Below are 26,986 nucleotides of genomic sequence, written 5' to 3'. Positions count from 1 at the left end.
GGGCCGTTTCCGGCCACCTCAGCGGGAAGCGGAGACGCCGGCGGCTGGTCGGGAGCCGAGGCGGCTGCGTAACTGTTGTCGCGGCGAGGACGCGCAGCCGACGCCGCGGGGGCCGCGGGGAGCCGAGGAGATGGTGTTGCTCACGATGATCGCCCGCGTGGCGGACGGGCTCCCGCTCGCCGCGTCCATGCAGGAGGACGAGCAGGTGAGCCTGCGACCTGCCCCCGGCTCGCGTCGGTCATCGGGGCCGCCGGGCACCGGGGCCGCTGCCCGCTCCCGGCCGCGCAGGAGGTGGTTGGCCTGGCGACCGGCGAGCGGGTCGGTTCGGAGGCCGAGAGCCGGGCGGTTCCGTCCAGCAGCGCCGCCGCCCGCCGGCCCCGCCGGCCCCGCCGAGAGGGCCGGGGGGGGCGCGGCCCCGCAGCGCTGTCGAGCCCCGCCGCCGCGCTGTGCCGACCCCCTCTGGTGGTGCCCGGCGGAGAGAGGCTCTCTGACCCGTCCTTTTCCTGCAGCGACCTGAGATGTCGCGATTCCGCGTTGTCAGCGCCGTGCTGGGCTCCGCTGACCTCAGGCAGGCCCTGGGCACCCCGAGCCCCGATGCACCGCTGCTTCGGGAGCCCGCCGGGAGCGGCCGCCTGGCAGTGTCAGGAGCAAGGAGGGACAATTTCTGAAAAGTGGCCGTTTTGTGTCGCTTTCTTCTAAGTGTAAGTAGCTTAGAGGGGGACAGTCAGCTCTTTAAGACGAGCTCGGGGGGATACCTGCACCCTTTCCCTGGGCTCTGTACAGCCGAGTCGGGGGGACACAGAGTGGCTCTGGGTAGCGCGACGCCAGGCCCTGGGGGACACGGTTCCCGGGGCGCGGAAGCCTGCGCCGCGGCTGGCCGAGGGCCGGGGTGGGCTGGCTGTGGGGGGCGGCGGACTCCGAGACTGCGTCCCCAGGGGCAGCGTGCGGGGTCCGGTGGGTCCTGGGTGTCGTGCTTCCTCCCGCCAGAGACACCGAGCGGGCTTGATCTGGGAGATGATTTTTCATTCACTTTTAGGACCATGATGACGTAGATTACGAAGTTGCAAGTCATGTGAACTGAACATTGTTTTTTTATTTTACAAAATAAAAATCTGTGCCTACATAGAACTTCTGAGAAACGTAGCCTGTCGTTAATATTCGGTTGCGAAATGATCTTTTCTAACTTGTGAGGAACTCTATAGGGCCACTCTGGAGAAGGAAGGGTCCTGAAGTGAACGCAGGGCCACGGTGGAATCGCCCCGTTTTTTTTTTTTTTTTTTTTCAATTTACAGTAAATGAATCCTGAAAAACTGCATTTTTCATTTTCTAATCATGCAATAAGCCCTCCATTAAAAAGAACCCAATATGGGGTTTGATATATTATTATGCATAATATCACATAGTTAAAATTTGTCTATTTAATCAGAAAATCCAATCAAATGGATCTCTGAATTAAAATCATCAAGCTATCACTATCGCCCCGTTTATTTACACAGAACGGGCCTGGGAAAACTTACCTAGAGAATGTGTGTTTTCCCAAGACGGGAAAACCTAGCCAGTTGCCCACCATAACTCTGATTTCCAACTCGGGCAGAGAACACAAAGTGGATTTGAAAGTCTCCTTCATTTTAGCAGACTCCTCCTCTCTGCCTTGATGCTTCATTCTGTTACTTTGTATTTCTTAACTTAATTCCAAACTAGCTATAGCTTTACCAAGGTAAGTTAATTTGTTTGACAAAAAAGAACTTTCACACAAAAATAATTTTTGGTGGAGTTGGAGCAATTAGGGTAGCTGGTAGGATACTTGCCTTGCATGTAGCCATCCTGGGTTTGGTCCCTAGCATCCTATTTCGTCCTCCAAGTTCCATAGGCGAGATCCCTGCATGCAGCTGGGTGTGGCCCCAAACCCAATACATATGGTTGTAATTCCATAGTGATTTCTTTAAGAATTTTGGGTCACAAAACCTTTCCTAAACTTAATATGTGCCAGAAACATATATCCTGGGTGTAGACGACTAGGAGAGAATACAGAAGATTGTTGGAATGCTGACTGCATGTCACACTGTGCTAAGCCTATTAAGTATATTCTATATTCAGTCTGGACACTAGCCATGTTAGGTTATCCCCGTTTATGAGTCTCAGCAAGGATAAGTCACTTGCATAAAGTCACACATTAATAAGCACTATAACTATTTTTTTTCAGAGTTTCTTCAGCTCCATTGACATTTTGAATGATAATTCTTTGTTTTAAGACACTGTCCTGAACATTGAAGGATGTCTAGTAGCGTCTCTGTCCCTGACGCTTCAGATGTCAGCACTTCCTTTTGCTCCCACCAGTTGTGACAACCAAAAACTATTTCCAGACATTGCCACATATCCAGGGTGGGAGCTGGGGTGGATGCGCAGCGCCAGGTATTGAACCACCCTAGTTTAAAAATCATGGGTTTGGGACTGGAGGGACAGTTTGGTGGGTGAGGTGATTGCCTTGCATGCAGCTGATCCCGGTTCATCCCAGTGGTTTTCTCAGTGATCCTGACTGTAGCTATAGTTCCTAATCACTTATACTTGACCATGTTGTTAGAAAACTTGAACAGTATATCTTCCTCTTAGTTCAGAAATAATTTCTTAAGATATGATTAGGCCCGAGTGGTAGTACAGAGGGTAGAATGGTGTTCACCTTACATGCAGCTGACCTGGGTTCAATCCCTGGCACCCCATATGGTCCCTTGAATGCTACCAGGAGTAATTTCTTATTGCAGAGCTAGGAGCTACCCCTGAGCACCATTGAGTGTGTGTGTGTCTTCCCGCCCCCATCAAAAAAACAAAGCCAACCCAAGACAAACAAAGATAGGAATATCTCCATTTGTTTTATAATTGAGTACCCTAATGGACCAGACCAATTAATATATTTTCAATTATTTACACTGATAATAAATATCACCCTTTAGGTAGATGTAAGTGCTACTCCCTGTTCATGCTGTCTTACTGCTAGAGATGAAGCTATTCAAATGAAATAGAATAGAGTGAAAAGATGAACTTTTCTTTTTTTTCCTTAATGTTGCGTTTATCCTTTTCATATGTTTTTACAAGTTTTTCATGCACTTTTCTAGCTCTAAAAAATTGTGTTCTTTCCTTTCGTCCCAACTCTTGGGTTTGAAGCTGGTATTGAATCTAACCAATAGTGAGACCTCAGGGATCGAGCCCCAAGAAAGCAGTGTGCCGTGCTGCTGACCTGCCGAACCCCCTCCGTCAGGGGTTGATTAAATTACTTTATTGTAATTTGCTTTTAGAGGAAAATGGTTCTCTCTGGCATTGGTCTTTGGCCAGCTGAGTTCAGCAGGAATTTAAAAATGATAAGCGCTTAGCTAAACATTCTTGTAGAAACAAAGATAGCACTTGATACAACTAGCCATTCAGTAGGCCTAGGTAATGGCAATAAAAGGTACTGTGGTTATGTAACAAATCACTAGCCTTTATTTATACTAAATCCTGAATGTGCTGTTGGATGTCCCCAGCTTAGTTTCAGAATTTGTCCAGACATCCACTTCATTATTAGACTACTAATAGATATCTTTACATAAGCTGGATGAGGTTGAAACAGAATTAGGCCTCTAATCCAGCTTTTTTCAGTATATTGGCTGACTGTTGGTCTTTTGCAAGATCTAGGTGATTGTTGTCACTCGATTCTTCAAGTACTTCCTATTAGATTTAATATTAAAATACTAAGACTTCACTTAGAAGCTGGGTCCACTGTCACTAAGCAATTTTTATAGTAGGAATGGAACAGGGATTTCAGAATAACTTCAACTAAAGTTGAACTTCTCAAATATAGAATGGGCATAATTTTTTTTATTTTAGAACTTTTTTGAAATAATTGATAAAGCATTCGTTTTAGGCATATAACAGAAGGATTTCATGTACCTGTGTGTATTATGAAGTGATCACAGTAACATCACTACACAGTTAAGTTTTTTTCCTTAGGATTACATTTAAGATTTACTATATTTTAGCATCTTTCATATATACAGTATAGTTACTAGTGACAATTACAGTGCTATATATTACCGCCCCTTGATTTATTCATTTTATGACTGTAAGATTCATTATAAACCACCTTTACCTATTTACAGATTTTGTCTGCTGGCCCTTTGAGTCTGGCATCCACTGGTCCAGATGCTGCATCAGTAGCTACATTTTAAAAATTTGTTTTTAGGTTGCACATGTGAGATCATTAGTATTTGTCTTTTCCTATTTGATACTCATGTTGGCAAATGGAATTTTTTCCTTCCTTATGATTGAATAATATTCTTTTGTATATGTGTACTACATTTTCTTTATCTGATCGTTTTCCATTGGTATTTTCCGTATATTGCGGTAAACATGGCAGGTACATATAACTTTTCAAGTTCATGTTTTCAATATCTTTAGATAAATACCCAAACCTAGAATCCCTAGAGCTTATAGTAATTGTATTTTAAATTTTGAGGTGCCTTCATACTGCATAGCATTGTAATTGTACTAATTTATATCCCAAGAGACTTGCACAACTTTCCTTTTTCTCTTTACTAACATCTGTTATTTATTATCTTTTTGATAATTTTCATTCTAACAGATGTGATTAAAAATATATCATTTAATCTGCATTTCCCTGGTGATAGTGATTTTGAGCATCTGTATGTACCTGTTGGTTATTTACATAACATCTTTGAAAAAATATCTATTTTTTTACCAGAAATGGATATAATAATGCCCTCTTGGTGTTAGTTGTAAAGATTATGTAAGTTTTGTAAAATGTTTCGAATAGTCTACTGACAAATCAGATAGGAACACTTTATTAATCTATTTTTGAAGCATCTATTTGTTTATTGCTTTTTTTGATTACACCCGGCGATGCGCAGGGGTTGCTCCTGGCTTTGCACTCAGGAATTACTCCTGGTGGTGCTCGAGGGACCATATGGCATGCTGGGTATTTTTGAAGAATCTTTTTTGGGCCATTCCTAGCAGTGCTCAGCCGACCTGAGTTCAATCCCCAGCATCCCATATGATCCCCTGAGCACCGCCAGGAGTAATTCCTGAGTGCAGAGCCAGTAGTAACCCCTGAGCATTGCTGTGTGTGACCCAAAAAGGAAAAAAAGTGTACCTGTTAAAGAGACAATTTGGTGTATAGGAGGAAAAACTGGGTATGTGGGTGGGGAGAAATTGACACTCCTGCTGGGATGTGTTGGAGTACTGTATGCCTTAAGTTCTATAAACAACTCTAAATCTGGATGGTGCCTTAATAAAAATAATTTTTTAAATATTATGTAATTAAGAAATAAGGAAAATACTGCCTGTATTCTATTTGAATGTTACTTTTATTTTTAGATGTGTATATTCCTTGCTCTCCAACATTTGCTCTCCAAACTCAGGAAACAGATCTTTCAACAGAGGATATTTAACTTTCCAATTTTTGTCTTTATTCTTGTTCACTTTTATCTGTAGTTATGGTAATTAGAATAATTTTTGGTCAAAACTAAACACATTTACTTTTGGTTAAATGCTCTTCACTGTAATATTTTTGGAAGGTTTTTCTAGGAATGTCAGTATAAATCTCTGATCAGTATTTTGTTTTCAGAATTATCCTGAGTATAGCACTTCTGTAAAACTCTGTGATGTTAACTGCAAGTGAAAAAGCACAGGAGAAAGGCACTGACCTCACAGTAGAAAGAGCTCAGAATTAAGGATCAGTGTTGCTCAAGTAGTCGAGCACCTGCCTTGAATGTCTCGGACCCTGGGTTGGACTCATGGTGCCATGTGGCCCCCTACAAGCAATCAAATAACAAAACCCCAGATTGCATGTTGGACCTTTGACACAGTGACCTCCTCATACTATATGACATTTTTCACTAGTTAAACAACTTTTTTTGGTGGAAAATTCTTAAATGAAGTTATCTTTTTGCAGTCTGGCCGGGACCTTCAACAATACCAGAGTCAGGCTAAGCAACTCTTTCGAAAGTTAAACGAGCAGTCCCCTAATAGATGTACCTTGGAAGCTGGTGCCATGACTTTTCAGTGAGTATGTTTGCAATAATTTAATTATGAAATAGTTTCTTTGCAATCATTTAATTATGAAATACAGCCATGCTAAGCAGCACTTAATAAGAATAACCATTTCTTTTTTAGGTAGGGATACTTTTTAAAATACTATCTCTTCATGAAAACAATTTCCTTGGGTCTAAACTGAAATCTTGGTTTCTTTTTTTCAACTTGTACACAATAATTTAACTAGTGAGTGCTTTAGTGAGTAATTTATGTAGTGAATGCTGTTCTCATCATGCAATAAGAGACAGTGTTTTGCTTTAGAAGCCTCTTAGAGCCAGATATGTATAGCTAACATTTACTAATAATTAACATAAGCAATTACCATAAATGTTCACTGGTCTTCAGTATTCTATATCAATTAGGGAAAATAAGTGATTTTCTCATTTTTCTGAGGATTATAAGAAAATTTATCTTTATCAGTATTGTGCCCAGAAATAATAGAACTGTTAAGTACTTAGGAAATAAGGAACTATGAAAGACAATTTAATGACACCGCAGTTAATGGTTATAGACAATGCATAGAGCTAAGTGAGATCAAAAGGCTTATAAATTATCTGGAAATGATTGTTATCGAATGTCTAACATGTCATATTTGAAAGTGAGGAAAGAGTTTAAAAAGCAAGGAGGACATGATGCTCAGAGGAACATGTAAAGGGATTAGCTAACTAGTCCTTGGTATTTTAGGAACTTAGTTACTAATATTCTAATGACATAGTAGGAACCTTTTCTCCCTCTTTCTCCATTCCCTCATTTCCTCTGCCTCCCTCTCTCCACTGCCCTCTCCCTCCCCCTGTCTTTCCCCCTTCTCTCCTTTCTTCTCCTTTCTCCTCCCCCTTCCTGCTCCCGTTTAATTGACTTGAAATGAGGCCTTGAGATAGCATGGGGGTTGAGGCCCTTACCTTGTAATGTGGCCAAGCCTGGTTTAATCCTCTGACACTATGTAATTGTTCCTGAGCATCACCAGGGCTCAGTCCTGAGCACAGAGCCAGGAATAGCCTCTGAGCGTCACCAGGTGTACCCCCCAAACAAAACAAACTCTCTCCCCCAAAAATAATGCTCTGTGGAGTCCTTAGATACCTAGGGGCTATGTAAAAAAGAATAGAGATACCGGTATGTCTAGTGCTTTGGGCCTTTAAGCTCTGACTTAAGCAAAGTAACTTGATTATGTTTGCTCTGTTTATTGCTCTTCTGAGTATCTTTTGCTGAAATATAGAATACTGTAACTAAAATGATGTTTGAAGACCACTGAGGAGCTTAACTGCCTCAAGAATATCTTAGGCATCATATAGCTCCTTGATGAGTGTTAAGGAGCTTATTCTTACAAAAGGAGTCAATTCTGTTATTAAATAGGTTCCCACTTGTAAAAAACTAAGGCTCGCCGAGGGGCACGTACACTCACGGGCTCTCGGGGCGGCTGTGTCTCACCGCCCGAGTTTGGTGCTCTGGAACCGCTGTGTATGGGCTGGATCGGGACAGCCGTTGGCCAAGGACAGGCGAAGGAAGAATGAGGACCAAGCTGGTTGCTGATTAGTTACCATTTATTCAATCTTCCATCTTTCTCATCTCCCGCACTCCCAGCTCCGTCCTCTCTCTGGATCAACTCCAGCCTCTCTAGCTTCTCTAGTCTCCCCCTACTCTCTGCCACCTTGCCCTCTAGGCTACACCCAGCCAGGTAGCAAAATCAACATAAGAAAGCCCTTCCTGACTCTTAAGGATTTTTTTTTCTTTCCTTAGTCCAGACACTTATTAACATCTTAATACTAGTTATTTTTGTATGGACATAGCAAGAGATACATTGAGGCTTGCAAGGCAGCTCTCCTGGCAACATCTTGCCACAGACTCAGACTACAGCACTCAGGCCAGATTAATTATTCCTCACCCTAGCAGTGTCCAAATCTAGTCATCACTGTTTGGATCATGACAACATTTGTCCATAATCAAGCTCTTAACTTATAGTTAAGCATTAGGCACTTTGGCCAGGCCCATCTCGATGCCAGGGTAGCACACAACTCACCACTTGCCCTGGGTCCGTCTTGTCCCTCGTCGGGACCCTGCTTTTGGGGGTGTTAGGAAGTAAGGGCAGCTGAGGCTTAGGTCCAGAGAACAGATGCCTAGGAGGAAAATATCATGTAGAGTCAAATGACTTCCAGGTTACAAAAGCATAGCATTTGCTAAGTCTTCCTGTGTCCATACAAAAAGGACATGGCTCTGAATAAACTATGCAGAGGACTCAAGGAGAAGAGAAAAACAATATTTACAAGTCAACAGAACACTAAGAAAGAAGCTACAACTAAACAAAGGAATGGGAGCACTGTAACGGGAATAACCCAATAAACCTAAACTACCTGAGGCTATGTAATCCTAGGTACTGATGGACGAGTACCTTGTACTCTGGAGATTATGGAAGAATATTATTTCCGAAGTCTTTATTCTCTGTACCCAATACAGATTGTGACATTAATTTCTAACTTTTAAGCATCTACAACAAATCTACTTCCACTGGTTTTTAAAGTTGGTTGTAGGGAATTGTGACACTTGGAAGCTAGTTACAGGGGTTAAGGTGTTTGCTTTGCATCCTGCTGTGTCTAGTTCAAATGCCTGGTACCACGTATGGTCCCTCAGCACCTCCAGAGGTCACCTTTAAGCACAGAGCCAGGAATAATCCCTGAGTACCATCAGTGTGGCCCAAACTTCTCCCTTACAAGGAGAGGGGGGAAAAGTGTTGGAAGAGTTCAGTATTTGAGAAATGTCTGTTTTTGCTTTGGGGGTCACATCATTATGACTCCTGGCATGCTCCTGGAATTCAGAATTCATTCCTGGTGATGCTTACGGCCCACATGAGGTGCTGGAGATGGAACCCAGCTTCGCAATCTGCAGTGCCTTATACGCTGTACTCTAGTGCTTAGGAGTTAAAATGTTTGTAGTCTAGTTTATTGTATATAATCAAAGGATAAATAGTTGTCATTCTGAATTTTTAATAAAAATTTTAGGTATTTAAATATTTTAGTTGAAGAATTATATAACAAACAATTTTAATAAGGCGTTTAAAGTACTCCTTTTGGACTATACTTTTATAATAGGAAAATGTCTACCTTCTGATTCCACAGAGAAGTGTTTTGAAATTGACTCTCATATAGCTAGCCTTAATACAGTTAGGCTAAAATATGGTGCTAAGAAGCCAAAACTTCAACTTTGGAGGTATTGTTACTCTGTAAACAACCTTTTTTTTTCCCCTTCTGTGTCTCCAGCTACATTATTGAGCAGGGGGTGTGTTACTTGGTTTTGTGTGAAGCTGCCTTCCCGAAAAAGCTGGCTTTCGCCTACCTAGAAGATCTGCACTCAGAGTTCGACGAGCAGCACGGGAAGAAGGTGCCCACTGTCTCCAGACCGTATTCCTTCATCGAGTTTGGTAAGACAGGGCGCCTCACCTGTCTGATAGAGCCATCAATATGCGGAAGTTGTTTGTTACACTGATAATATCTTAGGCACATTTGTTTACTAAAGTTTTGGTTTCTTGCTTTTTCTGTACTTTCTGTCCTTTTGAAAGAACGAGGCTTTTATCTCGTAATTTTTTCTGATCTTTTGATCTTTTGTTCTTTCCCCATGTTACGTGGTTTGATTCTTCACTAGGTTGTGACAAGATCTGTGCTTTAAGGGCTATTTAATTGGCATATCACAGCCTAGTTCTTTCATAACACATACACTTGTGTTCACACACACACAGTGATTCTCACTGTCAATCTAATTTTTAAGGCAGTCAGTAGATGGAATTCTGAAAGAATGGTGTTTTACTTATTAAAACTATAATTTCTGTAAATGTACTAGACTAATGGTATCATTTTAGGGGAAATATTTACTCTAGTGGAAGTAGTTAGCATGGTAGACATCTGTTTGTACTGAAATCTTAGAAAGACTCAACACAGGTCAAACTTGGTGAAGTATGTCCTACATATGGTAAATAGAGGAAGTAAAACACAGATGTAGTCAGACTATACCACTTTGGGGTTTTTGTTCAATTTTGGTTTGGAAGCCACATCTGACAGTGCTCATGAGCTTGGTGCTTCAGGGCCACTACCAGCAGCGTTCAGGGTACCATGCAGTGCTGAGGATCAAATTGGAACTCCTGTGTGCAAGGCATGTGTTTCAGACCTTTTTGAGCCCTCCCCGCAACCCCTCTCTCAGGATCTTGATAGCAGGTACTTTTTTTCTTTTTGGGTCACACCCAGCAATGCTTGGGCTTACTCCTAGCTCTGCACTCAGGAATTAATCCTAGCGGTGCTTAGGTGGCCATGTGAGATGCTAGGGATTGAACCCGGTCAGCCACATGCAAGGCAAACACCCTACCCATCGCTCTGGCCCTGATAGCAGATACTTCTAATTCAAGTTGATGCTGCAGGCATTTCTTTTTTTCTTGTGTGGTCATTTAGATTTCTAGCGGTCATCTAGTATGTTGAAATTCACAAAGGAAATCAAAGTTCAGATATTTGGTACTAAAGTTTAAGTAACCATGGACAGTTGTAGATACAGGACTAAACTCCTAGCTTACTGAGTTGTCTTCTTCTTTTTTTTTTTTTCCTTTTTGGGTCACACCCAGCGATGCACAGGGGTTACTCCTGGCTCTTCACTCAGGAATTACTACTGGCAGTGCTCAGGGGGACCATATGGGATGCTGGGATTTGAACCCGGGTCGGCCACATGCAAAGCAAACGCTGTACCCGCTGTGATATCGCTCCAGCCCCTGAGTTGTCTTCTTTATTAAAAGAAACAGATGGATAAAAAAATGTTCATAGTCACTTTTTAATTTTAGATACCTACATTCAGAAAACCAAGAAGCTCTACATTGATAGTCGTGCTCGAAGAAATCTAGGCTCTATCAACACTGAATTACAAGATGTTCAGAGGATCATGGTGGCCAACATTGAGGAAGTGTTGCAGCGGGGAGAAGCACTCTCAGGTACTAAGCACAGTAGGCATCTTGGGAGCTAGTGGCACAGGATGACTCGCTTACCTGGGGAGATTGTTTCTGTCACCGTGGTCTATCCAGCACTGTTAGCAATTCCTTCTTTAAAAATGTTTCACAGTACTAAGCTCCCAGGGTGGGCGGGGGGCTCCTTTGATTTTGCTATTATGGGGACCACACCTGTTGGTATTTAGGAGCCTTAGCATGATTCATTTCTTTGGAGTAGGAACATTGTAAAGCTCTCATCTGTGATAGAAGCATCTCTGTTTCTGAAATATTTACAGAATTTAGTAAATATTCTCATTAAGAGATATAAAAAGAATGAGGGAAAAAATTGCCAAAGAGTTCTTTCATTTGGAGCCACTACAAGATAATTGACTTTAGCAAATGTTATAAAGCATTATCAAGGCATTCTCTCCTGGAATACTTAAAATCTGTGACTGCAAGAGAAGATACAGTTTGGTATCAACTTATATTTTATTGAATCTTTAGGAATTACTCCTAATGGGATCTGGGAACCATACAGGTTGCCAGGGATTGGATCTGTCTGGTTCAGCTGTGTGTGAGGCAAGAGCTATACTAACTCTTCGATCCCTTATTGAATCATTTTGGCTGAATTTTTATGATGTGCAAGGCATTGTGTTCTCTGTTACAGAAGATGAGGGCAGTGCGAATATCTTTCACTTCTCCCTAGTTCTCAAATACCCTCAGCTAGGTCATCTTTCTTACCATCTTGCACCTCTTCTTTAATATCTCGATAAGAATTGCCTCTTGAGGGCGCTTGCCTTCGTCCTCACAGTTCCTGTCACCTTAATCTCTTTTGTCCCATATACTCTTTTTTTTTTTTTTTGCTTTTTGGGTCACACCTGGCGATGTAGAGGGGTTACTCCTGGCTCTGCACTCAGGAATTACCCCTGGCCATGCTCAGGGGACCATATGGGATGCTGGAATTTGAACCCGGGTCGGCCGCATGCAAGGCAAACGCCCTACCCCCTGTGCTAGCTCTCCAGCCCCTGTCCCATATACGCTTAATGGAGTCAGCTATTTCATGTATTTTAGCACATAACAGGGGGTGTGTGTATATACTTATCTTATACTTTATACAGTTACCTAGTATTTTAAGTGTTAGTGTGGACACATACTCTTTAAAGGCCACATACTCTTATAATTCTTATATACACTTACATACGTGTATAAGTGGTAGTATAAGTGTTTCATATGTTTCATATACTTCTTTCAAAGTAATAATCCTTATTTTATTAATGAACTGATTCTTACTATGAATTGCAGTTATAATCTTTATATTACTAGTAGTCAGCACTCTTTCAAAATCAAATGTGGGTGAATGAATCTGTATAAATTTGTATCATTTTTTTTTTCTTTTTGGGTCACACCTGGCAATGCACAGGGGTTATTCCTGGCTCATGCACTCAGAAATTACTCCCGGCGGTTCTTGGGGGACCATATGGGATGCTGGGAATCAAATCTGGGTCGGCCATGTGCAAGGCAAACGTGCATAGCCCTACCCGCTATGCTATCACTCCAGCCCCTATTTTTCTTTTTTTGGTTCTCTTTAGTATTTTATTCACTGAGAGATGCACAGTTACAAAGTTGTTCATGATTAGGCTTTAATCATACAGTGTTCCAGCACCCGTCCCTTCACTACTGTACATTCACATTTCCCAACATCCATGTCCTGTTTTTCTACTGAGATAAAACATACAATTTTTTTTTAAATTCTAAATTCATGTACTTTTTTGTTGTTGTTGTTGTTGTTATTTTTTCAGTGGGGCCAACTTTTAATCAACACAGGATAGGATACAATGGATAGTGCCTTTAGTCTGACCATTTGATCCTTGGGCATTTTTTTAAAGATTTTTTTAAATTTATTCTTTTATTGAATCACCATGTGGAAAGTTACAAAGCTTTCAGGTTTAAGTCTCAGTTATGCAATGCTCAAACAGCCATCCCTTCACCAGTGCACATATTCCACCACCAAGAATCACAGTATACTTCCCCCTTGCCCCCACTTCCCCAGCCCCCCACCCTGCATGTGTAACTGGTAAATTTCACTTTACTTTGATTACATTCAATATTTCAACAAAAAACTCACTATTACTGATTTGGAGTTTCTCCCCCCTAAAGTCGATCTGCTGAAAAGAAAGCATTTGGTAATTTGTTTTCCATTGCTGAGAATGAAGAGATAGGAGGTCGAGAGGACGCACTAACAGCCGCACGGGTTTGGATTTCTGTATTTTAGTATTTTAGTAACTAAGTCCAGAGAAATATCTGCCAGAAATTGCAATATTGTAAGCTTGTACCTCTCAGCTACTTTATATTCCACATATGAGTGCAGTCTTTCTATGTCTGTCTCTTTCTTTCTGACTCATTTCACTCAGCATACTTTCCATGTTGATCCACTTATATGCAAATTTCATAACTTCATGTTTCCTGACAGCTACATAGTATTCCATTGTGTAGATATACCAGAGTTTCTTTAGCCAGTCATCTGTTTTTGGGCACTCTGGTTTTTTCCACATTGTGGCTGTTGTAAACAGTGCAGCAATGAACATAGAAATGCAGATGTCATCTCTACTATACCTTTTTGCCTCTCCTGGATATATTCCCAGGAGTGGTATTGCTGGGTCAAATGGAAGCTCAAAAATTCATGCACTTTTGAGTTTATAAAACATGTGAAAGTCTCTTCGAATGCTCATACAAATCTGTTATGCCATTATAAAAGAATTACATTTCTGTCCGTAAGTAATTTCATCTGATTGAGAACATAGGAAACATTGCATAATAACTAATATGTAATCATGTAAGGGAACGCCTATTAATTACTTCCTGTGTGCCAAGTAGTATGCTAAAGGGCATTTAGATAATGTCACTTTTTATTCTTATATTAGTTTCATGTAAAATGGGCGCTATCAAACCTGTTTTACAGATAAAGAGGCAGAGACATGGAAAAGTTAAGTGGCTTGCTTTAGAAGTCTTTTAGAAGTCACACTGCAGAGCTAGAGCGATAGCACAGCTGGCAGGGCATTTGCCTTGCACAAGGCTGACCCAGGTTCGATTCCCAGCATTCCATACAGTCCCCCGAGCACCGCCAGGAGTAATTCCTGAGTGCATGAGCCAGGAGTAACCTCTGTGCATCGCCAGGTGTGACTCAAGAAGCAAAAAATAATAACAATAAAAGTCACACTGCTAGTGCATAATATTCCTTCATCTCCAGGGTTCTTGTTCACCTTCTCTGTCTGGCAGTTTTAAATAGGCAGATAGATAGATAGTCAGCTATAAAAACACAGAAGTAGAGGAATGTGAAATGACCAGGAAAAGAGTTCTTGAATTTAGATACATCACAGAGGAATGGCAATTTATTTGTTTGTTTGTTTGTTTGTTTTGGGGGAGGGGCATCCTTGCAGTGCTCAGGGCTTTCTTTTGACTTTGCATTCTGGGACCACTCCCGGTGGGGTTTGGGTACCATATGGGGTGCTGGGGATGGAACCCGAGTCAGCCATCGCAAGGCAAGTGCCCTTAATGTTGTACAAACTCTCCAGCCCCAAAGGAGTGGTGTTTTAAGAAGAGAACATGTGTCTGAACTGAGCAAAAAAGCACAATGGAAAGAGCAACAAATCTCAGCAAAACAACTAGGTTTTGCTGTTTTTTTATTTTTCCTTCAGGAAAAGTTGTTAGTTTTGGAGAGACCAACTTGCCTGTTATTAAGTAATGCCACATTTCTCAATCAAAACCAGTCTTTGTTAAGCAATTTCAGTTATTCCAAAAGCATTTTCCAAGGAAGGATAAATTTAAATTGCAAAATGTTTTTTCAAATATTTATTTATTTATTTATTTTTTGCTTTTTGGGTCACACCCAGCGATGCTCAGGGGTTACCTATGGCTCTGCATCTCAGGAATTACTCCTGGCAGTGCTTGGGGGACCATATGCTATGCTGGGAATCAAACCCAGGTTGGCTGTGTGCAAGGCAAACGCCCTGCCCGGTGCTGTTGCTCCAGCCCCAGGTTTTTCAGATATTTAAAGCAATGAGAAGTTTGATTAGAATTTATTTATATCAACCTTAGAGTTTTGTTTATTTTTTAAAATATACCCTATATTTTAGTCTAATCTAGTTTGTGTCTGTTTCTCTTTAAGTGTTCATTTAATTATAAAGAAATTAATTTACAGCATTACTTAAAAATCCCATTGTAGGGGAAAAAAGCTTTCTAGGAGATGTACAATTTAACTTTTCAGTGTCAGTGTTGATAATTTTACCTTCAAAATGACCTTTGCTATGAGGGGAGTCCTAGAAATTTGGTAGCATTCATGAGATACAACTCAGTGCAGGCTCGGAGTAAGAACTGAGCATCACTGCATGTGACCCATTAGGCCCAGAGGACTCAGTATTTAAGACCAGAGAGATAGTACAGTGGGGAGACTTGTACAAGCTGATCTGGTCTTGATCCCCAGAACTCCAGGAATGATCCTTGAGCACAGAGCCAGGAGTCAACTATGAGCACCATAGGTGTGACCCTCCCCCCAATAAAACCCCAAAACCTGTGTCTGATCCCTTGAATTTTCAGAACCTGAATTTTAATATGCTACCATTTTCAAAATGTAAGAGAATGTCGCCCCCTGCCTGCCGCGGTTTGGGGCTCGCCCTGACACCCCCACCCACGCCTGGCATCTTTCGGCCACCATCGCTTCCTGACCACTCCCCACTATGCTGGTTAGGGACGTGGCCTCACCTTAGGGGGCGTGGCCTCTTTCCGGAGCACAGGCCGCTTACGCCGCCGCAGTTGTTTTTTACCATTCCGTGCATTGTGTTTTGGCCACAATTGATAGAACCCACTCCTCTGAAGAATTCCCTGGTCATCTTAGTCACTATATGTTAATAGTCAAGTAACCTAGCCTATCCTAATTTCACAAAAACTGTCAGAGGACACATCAAGTTGCACATAAAAGTCCTTTGTAAAAAGAGCATAGCCCCACATCTTCAGTTGAGGCCCCTCCCATGCTAAGGAGAGCACCGGATAGTAAAGCCCATAACAACATGAAGAAACAGCGAAAATCCCCACCACCAGGAGAGATCCAAGAAAATATCTCACTAACCTCAGAAAGCGACTTCCCAGAAATACAACCTCCTCTCAGATAAAGAATTCAGAGAGGAAATTGTGAGGATGGTTCACGAACTCAAAGCAACTATGGAACGAACTTCCAATAAATTAAGGGAGGATACGGATGCAGCATTGGAACGCTCCACCAAGATAATCCAGGAAGAAATGAGAGCAGAAATTTCAAAGCTATGAACAGAAGTCACAACTAAAAGAATCAGTAGATGAAATAAAAAAAGCGGTAGGAGCTCTCAATAGTAGAATGACTACAGCCGAAGACAGAATCAGTGAGCTTGAAGATGAGCTGCACAAAGCATATAGGAAACAACAAATAATGGCAAAAGACCTCAAAATGGCTCTGGAGCAAATTAGAGTCCTAGGGAATGACCTTAGGAGAAACAACATAAGAATCATGGGAGTGCCAGAACCACACTGAACCAATCCCAATGAAAAAAACACAATTAAAGACATCATTGCTAAAAAATTCCCAGAGCTAGAGAATGCGGACATCCAGATCCAAGGTGTCCGAAGGCTGCCAGCTAAAAGGGACCCAAATAGAAAATCCCCAAGGCATATCATAGTCGGAATGATGGATGCCATGGATAGAGACACAATACTGCAAGCAGCAAGATCAAAGAAGGAGATCATATACAAAGGAGCACCCCTTAGATTCACAGCAGACCTATCAGAAGAAACCTTCCAAGCCCGAAGACAATGGTGGGATATAGTGAAAAAACTTAATGAAATGAATGCCTCACCAAGAATACTCTACCCGGCTAAACTCTCAGTTAAACTTGAAGGAACCATATACTATTTCACGGACAAGCAACAGCTTAGGAACTTCATAGACTCAAGACCAAATTTAAAAGAAGGACTCAAAGGGCTATTATAAGACAAGAACAACAAACCCTACAGAAAAATGACACAAAATCCCATGATAATAATTTCTCTTAATGTTAACGGCCTAAATGCGCCAATCAAGAGGCACAGAGTGGCAAAATGGATTCGGAAACTAAACCCAACTTTCTGCTGCCTACAAGAAACACATCTGAATACTCAGAACAAACACAGACTCAAAATCAAAGGATGGAAAACAATCCTGCAAGCAAACAGCTCCCTCAAAAAAAAAAAAAAAGGGGGGGTGGCCGTACTAGTATCCGATAGCATAGATTTCAGGCTGATAAAGATCAGAAGGGACAGCGAAGGTCATTTTCTATTCATCAAGGGATATGTACAACAGGAAGAAATCACACTCTTAAACGTATACGCACCTAATGAACAACCAGCTAAATACTTAAAAGAACTTCTAACAGAATTTAAGGAGGACATAACTAGCACCACGATAGTAGTTGGAGACTTCAACACTGCCTTATTACCTCTGGATAGATCAACAAGAACAACACTCAGCAAGGAAACGATGGTTCTGAAGGAAGAAATGGAGGAGACAGGGCTAATAGACCTATACAGGGCTATACACCCCATAAAGAAAGAATACACATTCTTTTCCAGTGCACACGGAACGTTTTCCAAAATAGACCACGTTCTGGGCCACAAATTATACCTTAATAGAATCGGGAAGATAGAAATTGTATCAACTATCTTTTCAGACCATGATGCACTGAAGATGGAAGTTAATCACGCACAGATGCGGAGAACCAAATCAAACACTTGGAAGTTAAACAACTCACTATTGAACAATGAGTGGGTCACGAAGGAAATTAAGGAAGAAATCAAGAGATGCCTCGAAACAAATGAGAATGAAGACACAGCTACCAGAACCTATGGGACGCAGCTAAAGCTGTGTTAAGGGGAAAATTTATAGCTCTGCAAGCCTTCCTCAGAAAGGAAGAAAGGGCCTATATAAATAGCTTGACTTCGCAGCCCAAGATCTTAGAAGAGGATCAGCAAAAGGAACCCAAACCAGATTGAAGGAAAGAAATAATAAAACTTAGAGCAGAAATTAACGATATGGAAATCTGAAAAACAATCCGAAAGATCAATGAAACAAAGAGCTGGTTCTTCGAGAAAATAAATAAGATTGATAAACCGCTAGCAAGACTCACAAAGAAAGAAAGAGAGAAAACCCTAATAAACTGAATCAGAAATGAAAAGGGGGACATCACAACAGAAACTAAGGAGATTCAAAGGATCATCAGAGACTACTTTGAAAGTCTGTATGCCACGAAACAAGAGAACCTAAAAGAAATGGACAAATTCCTTGACTCCTACAATCTCCCAAGACTGAATCAAGAAGACTTGAAATACCTGAATAGGCCCATAAATATCAAGGAAATCGAAGCCGTAATGAAAAATCTCCCCAAAAACAAAAGCCCAGGTTCAGACGGATTCACTGGCGAATTCTTCCAAACATTTAAAGAAGACTTGTTGCCAGTTTTCTTCAAGCTTTTCCAAGAAATTGAAAAGACAGGAACCCTTCCGAACAGTTTCTACGAGGCACATATCTCCCTAATACCAAAAGCAAACAAAGACCCCACTAACAAAGAAAACTATAGACCAGTATCCCTGATGAACACTGATGCGAAGATCCTCAACAAAATACTAGCAAATAGAATCCAACAACTCATCAAAAAGATCATACACCATGACCAAGTGGGATTCATCCCGGGGATGCAAGGATGGTTTAACATTCGGAAATCAACATAATCCATCATATCAACAAAAGTAAAGATAAAAACCATATGATCATATCAATAGATGCAGAGAAAGCATTTGACAAGATCCAACACCCATTCATGATAAAAACTCTCACCAAAATGGGTTTTGGAAGAACTTTTCTCAAGATAGTCAAAGCCATCTACCACAAACCTATGGCAAGCATTATCATCATTGGAGAAAAACTAAGGGTCTTTAAGATTGGGGACAAGACAAGGATGACCACTCTCACCACTTCTCTTTAATATAGTACTGGAAGTATTAGCAATAGCCATTAGGCAAGAAAAAGATATTAAGGGGATTCAGATCGGAAAGGAAGAAATCAAGCTCTCACTATTCGCAGACGATATGATACTATACCTAGAGAAGCCTAAAAGCTCTAGTAAGAAACTCTTAGAAACAATTGACCTGTACAGTAAAGTCGCAGGCTACAAAATCAATACCCAAAAATCCATGGCCTTCCTATATGCAAACAATGAGACAGAGGAAAGGGACATGAGAAAAGCAATCCCGTTCACAATCATACCCCAGAAAATCAAATACCTTGGAATCAGCTTAAGTAAAGAAGTAAAGGACCTCTACAAAGAAAACTATAAAACGCTACTCCATGAAATAAAAGAGGACATGAGGAAATGGAAACATATCCCCTGCTCATGGATAGGGAGAATAAACATTGTCAAAATGGCAATAATACTCCCCAAAGCATTATACAGGTTTAACACGATCCCTATAAGGATACCCATGGCATTCTTCAAAGAAACGGATCAAGCAGTCGTGAAGTTTATATGGAACAATAAACGCCCACGGATAGCTAAAACAATTTTTGGGAAAAAAATGATGGGAGGCGTCACCCTCCCCAACCTTAAACTCTACTACAAAGCGGTAACAATTAAAACAGCATGGTACTGGAATAAAGGCAGAGCTGAAGACCAATGGAACAGGGTGGAATATCCCTACACAGAACCTCAAGTGTATGATCATCTAATCTTTGATAAGGGAGCAAGAGATGTGAAGTGGATCAAGGAAAGCCTCTTTAACAAATGGTGCTGGCACAACTGGACAACCACGTGTAAAAGAATGGGCTTAGACCTCGACCTGACACCATGCACAAAAGTCAGATCAAAATGGATTAAAGACCTCAACATCAGACCACAAACCATAAGGTACATTGAAGACAAGGTCGGCAAAACCCTCCACGATATTGAACATAAAGGTATCTTCAAAGATGACACGGAACTAAGCAATCTAGTAGAAACAAATCAACAAATGGGACTACATTAAACTAAAAAGCTTCTGCACCGCAAAAGATACAGTGACCAAAATACAAAGACTATCTACAGAATGGGAAAGGATATTTACACAATACCCATCAGATAAGGGGTTGATATCAATGGTATATAAAGCACTGGTTGAACTCTACAAGAAGAAAGCATCCAACCCCATCAAAAAATGGGGTGAAGAAATGAACAGAAACTTTTCCAAGGAAGAGATATGAATGGCCAAAAGGCACATGAAAAATTGCTCTGTATCACTAATCATCAGAGAGATGCAGATCAAAACAACCATGAGATACCACCTCACACCACAGAGACTAGCACACATCCAAAAGAACAAAAGCAACCACTGTTGGAGAGGATATGGGGAGAAAGGGACCCTTCTACACTGCTGGTGGGAATGCCGACTAGTTCAGCCCTTTTGGAAAACAATATGGACGATTCTCAAAAAACTAGAGGTTGAGCTCCCATTTGACCCAGCAATACCACTGCTGGGAATATATCCCAGAGAGGCAAAAAAGTATAATCGAAATGGCATCTGCACATGTATGTTCATCGCAGCACTGTTTACAATAGCCAGAATCTGGAAAAAACCCGAGTGCCCTAGAACAGATGACTGGTTGAAGAAACTTTGGTACATCTATACAATGGAATACTATGCAGCTGTTAGAAAAAATGAGGTCATGAAGTTTGCATATAAGTGGATCAGCATGGAAAGTATCATGCTAAGTGAAATGAGTCAGAAAGAGAGAGACAGACATAGAAAGATTGCACTTATCTGTGGAATATAGAATAATAGACTAGGAGTCTAACACCCAAGAATAGTAGAAATAAGTACTAGGAGGTTGACTTCATGGCTTGGAGGCTGGTCTCTCATTCTGGACAACTCAGAGAAGGGAACACCAAGTAAAATGTGGTTGGATGTCATGCGGGGGGGGGGGGGAACGCGTGCCGAATGTAGACTAGAGACTGAACACAGTGGCCACTCAACACCTTTATTGCAAACCGCAACACCTAATCAGAGAGAGAGAACGAAAGGGAATACCCTGCCATAGTGGCAGTTTGGGGTGGAGGGAGACGGGACTGGTGAGGGTGGGAGGGACGCTGGGTTTACTGGTGGTGGAGAATGGGCACTGGTGAAGGGATGGGTTCTCGAACTTTGTATGGGGGAAACATGAGCACAAATATGTATAAATCTAACTGTACCCTCACGGAGATTCACTAATTAAAAATAAAAATTAAAAAAAAATTAAAATCCCATAAATCATAAAAAAAAAATTAGGAATGTGTATCAAGGTTTTCATATGAGTTTGCAAAATAAAGGAAGAAGGTGACAAAGGACCATATAGCCACCAAAAAAAATAAGAGAATGTGATTTTGACCATAAATTATCATTTTGACCATAGTGTAGTTTAATTTTGAAGATGAATGATGTCAGCTATTCCCTATTAAGTGTTTACCATATATAAATATTGTCCTCACTTGACAGGCGTTTTCACATATCTGTAATCCTATGATAGAGTTTTAATGTTATTATCCCCATGTTATTGATTAAGAAACCGGTTCCCCAAGAGCCTAAGTAAGTTTACCAGTGTCAGAAGGCTAGTACAGCTGAAATTGGAACCAGAGTTTAAAACCAGAATGTGCACTTCTAACCATGTCATGGTACAGCCTCCTGAATTTGAAGATAACCTGGTCTAATAATTTTTAAGTGCATTCTGGTTTTTACAGTGCTTCAGAATCCTGATGTTGTAAATTTACCCTTAAAGTAGAAATTATTAAAGCTTTATGGTTATTTGGTTTAGTGTCACCCTTTTTGGTTATTTTTCTGTCTTAATACATTTAGTAAAGTGCTTCCAGGGACTAATTAATGTTTTCCTTGTTTTCCTCTTTGACAGCATTGGATTCGAAGGCTAACAATTTGTCTAGTCTGTCCAAGAAATACCGCCAGGATGCGAAGTACTTGAACATGCGTTCCACTTACGCCAAACTTGCAGCAGTAGCTGTATTTTTCATCATGCTAATAGTGTATGTGCGATTCTGGTGGCTGTGAAGTAGTGAGTCAGTCACTGGCAAGGGAGAACCTAGAGTCCGGCGGGTGGATGTTTTCAGGAAGCTGAGCTCACAGAGATGTGTATTAGAATCCAAGTGGAACTTCTGCCTCTAGAGACCTTCCAGGAAAAGATGTCCTGAAAATGAAAGCTACACCTCATTTGACAAAGCTTAACCCTGTGTAGAAAGTTTCTTTTGGGGGCAGAGGCTTTCTCTGGGTGCTAAGCCATATATACTAGGGAACAGTAGATTGTTTCCATTTTGTTTTTTTTCCCTCCCAGTTTTTACATTTTACACCGGTTGGGGTATCCTTACTCTCTGATGGAGCCATCAGTGAGATTTGTCTTAAATTATCTGTGCTAGCAACAGTCAGAGATTTCTGTGGAGAAGGAAAGGTTTCAGACTCTTTAATCAACATTCCTTTTGTTAGCAACATGATTTCAGTAATCTGAGAGGTTGATGGCCCTTTTAAGAAGACTCCAGTGTGTGAAGGTTAATCACTGTGCTACAATGGTCTTGTCTGTTGGCCCCTGTAAAAAGTTCTCCTTCACTGTTTTTCGTTTTTTAAGATTTTGCTTATTGCACAATTGCTTTAGGGTTAAGTGGATTATATTAAGATGCCTTGAAATTATAGCACTCTTTGATTAAGAAACTGAAATGTTTCCTGTCATTTACTCCCTTAAAGATTTAAATTAGTCTGAGTTATTCTTAAAACACTTGGATTATAAATATGAATGAATATAGCGAACAGAGTCCCAGAAGCACCTGAATGAATAAGAAAAAACCCAGCTCATAGTGACAGTTCTGTCTTGTCCATTCTCTTTGTCCATTCTCTTTTCTCCTGCTAACAATTTAGTAACATTTAAAAAAAAAATCCCTCCTTTTGCAGTAGTTTTATATCTCATAAGCCTCTTTGTAGGATTATTATCAAATTTCAAGATGAAAGATGTTTTAGTGTATAAACATTTTTTGCAAAGTAGCTACTTAGACTGCAACATGCATTTATCCAGGAAGGCCTCTGAGAGCAGCTCATAATTTACTTCAGTTTACATACATTCTGTAAAAATATTCTAGAGGTAGATAACTCATATACAGTAGCTTCTATTAGCAAAAGTTCCTATGATTTTTTTCCCCTTCTTTGCTCAGGGATGATGGGCATTTCCTTTTACTTTTTGAGGTAGAATTTTTTTAAAGGGGAGAACAGGCCTTTTGTTGTCAGAAGGGCCTAAATTATAATCTGTAGCACCTGTACAGACTGCAGACAGGTTCTTTAAGTAGTATAGGACAATGAGCCAACCTCTCACTTGAGTCTTTGATGAAAACTTTAACCAGTCAACTGTTTTATAACTCTGAGGGATCATTTAAGATTCCTGATTGGGGTTTGGGGTGGAGAAATCAGGGTTCCTTATTAACAGAGCAAGGAGAAATGCTTATTTTATTCTCAATAATTCACATAACTAGAATTTAAAGCTTTTTCTTTCCATTTTGGATGGATCTGCCAATTGGAGTTTTGCACTTGAAATGCAAAAGTTACTATTTGTTCTTTGGGCCACTGATTCTACTTTCAGGAATTACTCCTGGGGAGAGTTGGGGGGGTGGAGCGGGGGAGGGTGGCTTGGGGAACCAGTTGGTATGCTGGGATCCAGCTCTGGTCAGCAGCGGGTGAGGTAAATGCCCCACCTGCTGTAGTATTGCTCTGGCCTCTAAAGTTACTTTTTAAAGATAGGTAATAATCAAGATCCTATAAGGCGTTTTCCTAAGTAATGAAGTTGACTAAAGCCTTTGAAAGGCTGAGTGCCCACGTATTGCAGCATTCAGTTCATGTCAGGGGCGGAGAGTACGGCTCTTGTTTAGAGTTGCGTGCTGCAGCCAGATGTTCAACAATGAGAAAAATACTTCTAGGATGTTCCCCTTCAGTGTGATGTTCTGATACCTAGTTAATTCCTGAACATACAGCCTTTCTAGGCTTAACTCAGCGGCTTAACTGAAAAACAAGCATGGGGGATGAGGCATAAAGAACGACTTTAAGGTCATGGTAAAAAAGATAGAACAAGACTCAGAATATGGCTCCCACTTCTGTTCTTTATTGAGGTAGAAGGCAGATCTGGTTCCTCTCATGAGAGATTTCCAAAATAGAACATGATAACTATCAGAGGGTTACTGGGGGGCACATGAAGAATGGACACCTAATTTCCTTGGGAAGAGCGCTAAGAGAAGAAAGGGTATTCTAGACAGAATGTGCATGCAAAGAGGGAAGCACATTTGGAGGGTTTTAATTAGTTTGGTTCGGCACAACCCAGACCTAAGGACAAAGTAGACTATTCTAAGGGGGACTACCTGCTAGAATAAGGGGTTTTCCACACTGATGTCTGTGGCAGAAGATGCCATCAGATATATAGTCTCAGATGATTGCTTTGACTTCACTGAAGATTGTAGAGGACAAAGCGTGGAACTAAGGACATGAGTCTAAGGAGCTGTTCAAGTTAGAATGAGATGTAGGAAACATGGTTTTCAAGACAAGAATGATCAGGACCTGGAGGAAAAGCTTGCTGGTTTAGACCTGCCTTGCAAGCATAAAGTCACAAGTTCAGACCCTGATGCCTCCACATGCACTGAAAATAATCCTGGTGGCACTGCTGTTAGAACTGAGTAACTGTGGTCTGTGATTCTCAGTGATACAAGTGATTCTTTGTGTGTGAGCACGACAACAAAGGGGTGTGACCCCCCCCCTGCCGTAGGCACTAACTAAAAGGAGATGTGAGTAATAGGGCCAGTTGGTGCAAGCTTGGGTGAGCACATGTGTGACCACTACAGTGACCTCCGGCAAGCGCTACAATCAACATGTGGGAAGACCACAATGAGAGTCACCTCAGGAGAGCACATGTGTAGGCAACACTGTGCTACACTGCTAAGGGACTTCAGCCTTCTTCGAGCACTGTGACCTGGTGTGAGGCCACCAGCGAGCACCACAGTGAGGCGGCTGTGTGGCCCCGCTCATCACAAGGGCCAGGAGGGAGGGGCTGGGAAGTGATTGAGATAAACAATAAAAGAAGTTATCCCTGGTACCAGAACCAAGGAGTTGTGTGATACTTTGTCAGTTTATTTAATTCTCACATTGACGTTTTTAAAGAAGTACTAGTAGAGAGTCTCTTGCCTGCGCACCAGGCTGTCTTCTCCGGGGCCCCTCGGAAGGGATGGGCTCCAGATTCCCTCCCCGCCCCGAGCAGAGCTCCTGGCGGCCAAAGACTTCCAGAGCCTAGCCACAGCCATGCTCAAGGCCCCTGTCCACACGTTCGGAGGTATGAAGGTACCAGCAGAGGAACCCAGGTGTGTGGGACCCAGGGCTGAGACCTCCAAGCCTGCTCGGATCAGGACTGGACCTGGTCTGCCCAGATTTTCCATTTCCCAGTAGCTAGGCAGTCATACCCAGGGACTGCCCCCAGCGCCATGTAATCCCATCCATGGCCAGCATCCAGAGACTTGCCTTTTGCATCTTATAGCCTACTTCTCCTCTGGGAGAACCTGGCAAACTACCAGGAATTTTCTGCCCACATGGGAGAGCCTCGCAAGGTCCCCATGGTGACCATAAGCCAAAACCAGTAACAAGCTGGGTTTCATTCTCCTGACCCTGAAAGAGCCTCCAATGCAGCATTGTTGGGAAGGACGAGTAAAGAGAGGAGGCTTCTAAAATCTCAGGGCTAGGACGAATGGAGACGTTACTGAGACCGCTCAAGAAATTCAATGATAAACGGGTTGATGATGACTAGTCAACATATGTTGACGCTTTGCAAAGAATACCACTTTGAGGTATTCTTTGAGGTGTAAAAGAATATAATGTGTCCAAAGTTGCAGAGCTCGAAATCCATGGAGCTAAAATTTCAACTAGGCAGTTGGATGTCTGAGTCTTCTTTTTTTCCATCAAGTATCAAAATGTCTTTTCAGTTTAAACCAGGTACTTATCCATACAGGCAGAAGCGCTTCCAGAGAAGGGGAGGGAGAAGGCAACTTACACTGCGTTGTGGCAAAGGTACCAGATTTACCAGTTTTCCATAAAAAACCACAATTAGGCCTTTAACTGAAGGGATGTACATACAACGTGACAAATACTGCTACCTCTTAATATTAGTAAGATTTCTTAGCGAATGTAGCCTAAGAAGTTGTGTTTGTAACAACCAGGAAAATTACTGATCGTAGTAATTACTGCTTCCTAGTGTTTTAATCCTCAACCCATTGTAATTTGCCAAGAATGTCCCACTGAGCTCTGTTGGATGTGACTCCCCCAAACAAAACCGTACATAAATCGTCCGTGTACTGTGTTTAATAGTACATGAATAAGAATGGGGACCAGAGTGATAGTGCAGCAGGGAAGGCATTTGTCTTGCATGCAGCTGACATGGATTCGGTTCCCAGCATTCCATTTGGTTCCCCTAGCACTGTCGTTCCATTGTTCATCGATTTGCTGGAGCTGGCCCCAGTAATATCTCCATTGTGAGACTTGTTCCCGTTTGGGGCATATCGAATATGCCACGGGTAGCTTGCCAGGCTCTGCCGTGTGGGCGGGATACTCTCGGTAGCTTGCCGGCTCTCTGAGAGGGATGAAGGAATTGAACCTGGGTCGGCCATGTGCAAGGCAAATGCCCTACCTACTGTGCTATTGCTCAGTACCCCCCTAGCATTGGTAGGAGTAATTCTTGAGTGCAGAGCCAGAAGTAACCCCTGAGCATCACCGAGTGTAACCCAGGAAGCCAAAAAATAAAACATCTCCATTGAAGTTGCATATTCTTGGGAATTTGCATGACTCAGAGTTTAACCATGGGTGGCTGCATGATGCTCT

The 26,986-nt window shown here is 41.7% G+C and overlaps 1 protein-coding gene across 1 annotated transcript; it reads left to right on the top strand.

Moving 5' to 3' along the window:
* Positions 1 to 25,222, top strand: SEC22B (SEC22 homolog B, vesicle trafficking protein). The gene is made up of 5 exons (XM_055132446.1): positions 1 to 205; positions 5,942 to 6,051; positions 9,330 to 9,490; positions 10,889 to 11,035; positions 21,999 to 25,222. The coding sequence occupies exons 1-5, from the start codon at positions 131 to 133 to the stop codon at positions 22,151 to 22,153; spliced, it is 648 nt and encodes a 215-aa protein (XP_054988421.1). The 5' UTR covers positions 1 to 130; the 3' UTR covers positions 22,154 to 25,222.
* The last annotated feature ends 1,764 nt before the right edge of the window (positions 25,223 to 26,986 follow it).

The sequence above is a fragment of the Sorex araneus genome, chromosome 3 (genome assembly GCF_027595985.1).
Source record: "Sorex araneus isolate mSorAra2 chromosome 3, mSorAra2.pri, whole genome shotgun sequence".
NCBI lineage: Eukaryota > Metazoa > Chordata > Mammalia > Eulipotyphla > Soricidae > Sorex > Sorex araneus.
This window is presented reverse-complemented; position numbering and strand designations above follow the sequence as displayed.

Bases quoted from the DNA above. Each gene is read 5' to 3' on its own strand.
- SEC22B (XM_055132446.1), top strand. From the start codon at position 131: ATGGTGTTGCTCACGATGATCGCCCGCGTGGCGGACGGGCTCCCGCTC. The intron at 9,491-10,888 runs GTAAGACAGGGC...TTTTAATTTTAG, and splicing joins GTATTCCTTCATCGAGTTTG to ATACCTACATTCAGAAAACC. The intron at 11,036-21,998 runs GTACTAAGCACA...CCTCTTTGACAG, and splicing joins GCGGGGAGAAGCACTCTCAG to CATTGGATTCGAAGGCTAAC.